The following is a 6,000-nucleotide window of genomic DNA, read 5'->3' as shown; positions in this document are numbered from 1 at the left end:
CACAACATCGTCACAATGAAAACATCGTCACAAACGTTACATTACGTAATTCAAACCGTTACGTTACGTGAACACATCGAATATTGGAGAGCCCATTGCCCAAATTTGAAACACGATGGAATACTAGTACCCTACTGCAAAGCCGCAATGAGCCGGAAAAGCCAAAGCCTCTTGCCACTATTTTACCCATCACTATGGCATAAGTAGGTTAGGTAGTTGGTAGTAGGTAGGGGTAGTAGGTACTGTAAGGCAAAGGGGGGCATTAAGCTCCAGGGGGCATTAGGCTCCACTACATTGTAAATCTTGAAGGTAAATATAATGCATTTACAATGTAGTGAAGCCTCATGCCCCCTGGAGCTTAATGCCCCCCTTTGCCCTACCTGGTAAGACTTGGTAAAAGAGAAGAGCAGACAGTCCTCCCCAATACCTACATACAATAAATGTCACAAGAAGCTTAAGGAAGTAACTATACGATGTGCTAGCTTAGGGCCTATTTTAAGAAATTTTAACTGGGCTTAACATACGATGGAATAATATTTAGCGATATGAACAGTGATGTGGTTTTTAAAAATTGAAATTCTACAAATACTGTTTAGATTTTGATGATTTGCATGTGATGTGATTTAACGGATGTTTATATGAATCGTTTAAATTAAAAAAGCCTTCAATTTCTGATATTTTGCCTTTTTATTTGGGCCTCACAATTGAAGCCCCACCCATAGGGCAGGTACCGTTGCTAGTCTCCTTCAATTAAATTCCTGGAATTCAGATAAGCACGTGCCATGCTAAAAGACCTCCATCGTGGACAAGCTGCAGTGTCAAGATGTGATGCTGAGCATTAGCATTAGCCCTTCCGTTAAATATGATGGTATCAAACAAACCACGATAGCCTTCTGTGTGCGGTGAACAATTTTCCCAAAGACGGTGCCGAGCTGATCACCCACACCAGCGAGAAGGAAGCCGAAGAGGGGGATGCCGAGCAGAGCGTAGATGATGCAAAATATGCGTCCCCATTTGGTGCTGGGCGCAATGTTCCCGAACCCTGGCAAGGGGCAGGATCGGGATGACAATTGAGGAGATTTGATGAGGACATGCATGATGAGGACATGATGACACACATGCTCAACATAATCATTTTGACATACTCCTAATGGAGTAAAAACTTTGTTTCGCCTGTGTTTTATAAACCATGGGATCAACATCCTATGTGAGGTGATAGGTACGTTTATGAGGTCACATTCCTTCATTGTGGAGGTCTGAACACCGTGAGCAAAGCATGATTGTTGGCGTCCACCAAGAGCTGGCCAGCTGTCTTCACCAATGTCAACAAACTCGCACTAGGACAATAACATGTCCTATCATGTTATTGTGAAGTCAGCATTAGGTTTAGGCTGGCTGCACGAGGACAATAACATGTCCTATCATGACAAATATGTCGTGTTTCTGTCGAAAGATGTAATCTGATGTTGAAGTTCCCAAAGTTACCTGCACAAGAGCAGGCTAAAATATATGCAGTAGGCCAGTCTCAAAACAAAATGCACTTCGGACAGAGAGATAACTTTGTGGTGACTTATCTCGTGAGCCACCACAGTTGAAGACCTGAATATGGAAAATAAGTCACTTTCAGACTATTATACAAGTTAATTGGTATTATAGTTAATCAGATGTGATTCTGTAGTTTTTTGTGATAAATAAAGTAGATTAATTTATTATCATGTTTTTGAAGTGCAAAGCGGAGTTGAGCAGTACAGGACTTTTTGCTGAAATTTGTAATTCAAATTGCCTTTTAAACATAATTTTCAGCATTTAGATGAAAGAGCGGCAATTTCAGGATGGTTAACCATAATTTTTGTGTTCTTGAATAAAAATCGGACTCATGGAAATATACGAACACGAGAAATGTCCGTGGACGAGAGGAGTTTGTTTGTACCATTTCCTGTTAATACAATTGGCTAACAGCGGCCGTCGTTAGAACATGCATATACACACAAACCGAGACTTGTCCTTTCACTGTTACGTGATCCTCCCGGTAACTACCTGGTCTCGGTGACCCCCGGACCGTGGGAGGCACCCCGCCAGAAAGATATATGATTTATACGCTTTCATAACGCAATCAAGATGAATTCCAGTCCATAAGAAACCCCACACCAAGGATTCCGAGTAATCAATAATATATTCCCCCAAGGAATCAACAATCAACAACCATCAACAATCCACAATCAACAATCAATCCCCGAGATGATTAAGATGGCCATCTTATATATGTGTGTCCCCTTTCCCCACTCCCGACCCCTTGGGTACTCACGACCCCTTTGGTCTCTGTCCCTCACAATGTCTCTGGGCCCCTCCTGAACAAGGTTATGGTCGGCTTCGCCGCACACGGGCGGTTGAACGAACCCCGGGCGGACGTGCTTCCACCGGGCACGTACCGTACCGGGAACCATGGCTGCAGCGCACACCTCCTGGCCAAGCAAAGCGGGCAAAGCAAGCGCCACTTGCAATGCGCGCGAGGCCCCAAAGTGTGACCCGTACGCGTCCTTGTAGACGGTGCGGCGAACTGTGCCGGACGCTGGGTCTGTGCACGGCCCCACGGCAACTTGACGTGTCAAAAGGGGAGTTACACGTCCCGGTAACTCCTCTCGCCAGACGGGCTTGGGAACGCAGCTTTTCCACGCTGCTCAATATCGATCCCAACTCTCGTCGGAGCTGGGCGAGGAAGAAGAAGAATCGTCGCTTCTCCCGGACCTCGTGTCTTTTCTTCTTCCGTTTCCGGTCTCCTTTTTCTCAGAAGGGCTCCTGACCCTTTAATCACAACAACCCTTAATCGACTACACATTGATAAGCAAAGACCTGAATAGTAATTCACATACATTCACATAAATATGTAACACTCCCCCCCTTCAAGAAAGAAAGTTTGAACCCAGCGAAAACTTTCTTTGCCGGCCAACTTGGATAAACAAACCAGATAACTCACCCCCCACCAACTCATCAGTTCCCCCCGGGCACAGTCATCACTTAAAAATAAAGCAACAAAATTTCACACAATCCCCTAGATTAATTCCCTCTGGACCAAGCGTCAACCACTTCTAGTTTCTCTTGAATGACGGTTAAGAGGTGGTGACCAAAGCCCCCAAATTTAAACCTCTCTATAGCACTTTTTTGGGAGGCCCAGCGGAGTATTCCCTACATGGACGCCTTAAGGAATGTGGAGTTCACGGTTAGTCCGGGGAGGAAAGTTCATTACATGGACGCCTTTAAGAACGGGGAGTTCACGGTTAGTCCGTGCAGGAAAGTTCACTACCTGGACGCCTTTAAGAACGTGGCGTTCACGGTTAGTCCGTGTAGGAGCCCCGGCTCGGCGGCTCCCCCGTATATATATAGTGCTTCAACTTCTCCAGACTCCTAACAGTTACGGTGGGACCACTTGTCCCAGCCGTTACCTGACTGGCGGTCTCCTTCTCGGCCAGTGCTCTGACATTCATTTTTTCGGGAGGTGCCGTAACTCTGGGAGCCTCCATAGTAATATCGGCTGCTGCCAACCCCAAAACTACTGCCAAGTTGTCCTCTTCTGTAGACCTCTCGACGCCTACGAAATGCCTTCCCTACTGTTATGGTCCGACCCTCCAAATCCTTACCATTCCAATTCTTCTCTGCCTCCCTGGCGTCTCTTGTGCTTGCAAACGTGACAAAGCCGAACCCTCTTGACCGTTGCGTTTCCCTGTCTTTTACCACCCGCACTTCCACCAGCAGCCCATATCTGTTGAAGACAGAGGTCAGAACTTCTTCCTCTGTGTTGAAGTTCAGTCCCCCTACAAATAACTTGGAACTTTTGTCGCCATCCCGAGCTGGTGGGGTGTTATTTTCCCTGCTGTGCTCTTTACCAACCCTCGGGTTACCATAAATTTGCCCCCCGGCCAAATCATTCCCAATAATCACAGATACTCCCTCTACAGGAAGCGTGGCTTGTAAACCGACGGTGACCGGTCCTGACACCAAATCGGATTCCAAATGGATGACATGAAGTGGGGCACTAACACAGCCACCGATCCCTTGTAACCGAACACTATCACCCGTTGCGGTACTCTTTGACAATGGCAAAATGCCTTCAAGCATTAAGGATTGATGGGCTCCTGTGTCCCTCAAAACCCTAACCGGTCTTGGGTTAGTCAAGTCTCCCTTGAGTGAGACCAACCCCTCATAAATAAATGGTCGGTAACTCTTCTGTGGGCGATTTCTTACGCTTGCCATCGCATTCGGAGTGGTAATAGTCGGACTCCGCACTGGGTCTTCCCTTTTCATGCGGTAACAACTGGACATCAAGTGTCCAGGTTTCTTGCAAAAAGCGCAAGTAGGCCCGGAGGAAAAACTCGTGGTCTGCCTCGGGCCCCCCGAAATATAAGTTTGTCTTGGGCCCGCAGCCCTCTGATTTCGAACAGGTGGGGTATCCGCGTTGTCCCCATAATCCTCTCGAGGCCGCCGCCATGTATTGTCGTTCTCCGCACCTGCTGTTCCCCACCTCCCCTGCGGAGATCTAGGCGAGGAGTTAGGTTCGTGGACCCCTATCTGGTGTGTTAAGGCATAATCATCTGCCATGGTGGCTGCGTCCCACAACTTCGGTACTTTCTTTTCCTGCAGGTACACTTTGATGTCCTCGTGGACACACTGTTGAAATTCCTCCACCAGGATCAAGTCCCGCAATGTTTCGAAGTCTTTCCCGACTCCTTTTGACTCACACCACCGATCAAACATGTTTTCTTTCACTCTGGCAAACTCCACATGGGTCTCACTCTCCCTCTTCCTGGCATTCCTGAATTTTTGCCGGGAAGCTTCCGGAACCAACTCATAGGCTTTGAGGATGTGCTTCTTCAATACCTCATAATCTGCACATTGGTCCATTGGTAGCGCCGAATAAATCTCTTGAGCTTTTCCCACAAGCACACTTTGCACTAGTATGGTCCAGGCCTCCTCCGGCCAGTTTAACTGTCGAGCCACTTTCTCAAAGTGTGGAAAAAATTTAGCGACTTACTTTTCACTGAAGGGTGGAACCAGCCTCACATGTCTGCCCACATCCCAGGTGTTCTGGCGAGGTGTCGACCCCGTCAGCAAGGGTGGTACCTCTCCCCGTTCTCTCATTAACTCCAGCTCCTTGAATTTAATTTCTTGCTGAAGCTCCATGTCACGTTCCTTTAATTCCCTTTCCGCTTTTCTCTCCTCTGCTTCGAGGTCCCTTGCAGCTCTCCTCTCCTCTGCTTTTCTCCCTTCTAACCTTTCCAGGAGTTCTCGTTCCACTCTCCTTTCCTCTGCTTGTTTCTCTTCTCTCCTCTCTTCTGCTTTCCTTTCTTCTTCTGCTCTTTCCTTTTCTGCTTTCCTTTCTTCTTCCGCTCTTTCCTTTGCTGCTTTCCTTTCTTCTTCTGCTCTTTCCTTTTCTGCTTTCCTTTCTTCTTCTGCTCTTTGCTTTTCTGCTTTCCTTTCTTCTTCTTTGATCCGTTCCTGGCTCCGTAATTGCAACTCCAGTTTCCGGAGCTCAACGTCTTCTGGTTCTTCGGGTAGCCACTGCCAGGCTAACTCGTCCCATGTTCCTAATCCCACCATAGATTGTATCACCGTGGTCTGCAACTCTGCCTTCCTCACATTAGTTCGGACCTCCAAGTTAAAATGTTTGGCCAATTTCAAGAGGTCCGACTTTAGTAACGCTCGGAACTGTGCCTCACTCGGTGTTACCGCAAAGTTCTGTGCCACAAACGCCATGGTGACTATCGTTAACACCTGTTAACCTTCACCCAAGACTTTACCCCAATGTCCCCAAAAATTTACCAATTAATACTTAATTAATAAATTTTAATTAATAAAAATATTATTTTATTATTTTATACAATTTTAGATCCCGGACGTAGACCCAATTGCGAATCCGCAAATCGTAATTTGGACGAGCCCCCAATTCTGTTACGTGGCCCTCCCGGTAACTACCTGGTCTCGGTGACCCCCGGACCGTGGGAGGCA

General features: G+C 47.0%; 1 protein-coding gene across 1 annotated transcript in view; it reads right to left on the bottom strand.

Annotated features, from left to right (window-relative positions):
* Nucleotides 1–818: 818 nt before the first annotated feature.
* LOC137437241 (potassium channel subfamily K member 10-like) overlaps nucleotides 819–6,000 on the bottom strand; it is a 41,895-nt gene continuing 36,713 nt past the window's right edge. Inside the window, exon 4 of the mRNA XM_078766368.1 lies at nucleotides 819–1,042. Coding sequence (XP_078622494.1) covers nucleotides 819–1,042 — 224 coding nt within the window. The remainder of the gene's footprint in view (nucleotides 1,043–6,000) is intronic.

The sequence above is a fragment of the Myxine glutinosa genome, chromosome 12, assembly GCF_964187855.1.
Source record: "Myxine glutinosa chromosome 12, kmMyxGlut1.1, whole genome shotgun sequence".
Classification (NCBI taxonomy): Eukaryota; Metazoa; Chordata; class Myxini; order Myxiniformes; family Myxinidae; genus Myxine; species Myxine glutinosa.
Note: the sequence above shows the minus strand (reverse complement) of the source record. Positions and strands in the feature narration are given on the sequence as shown.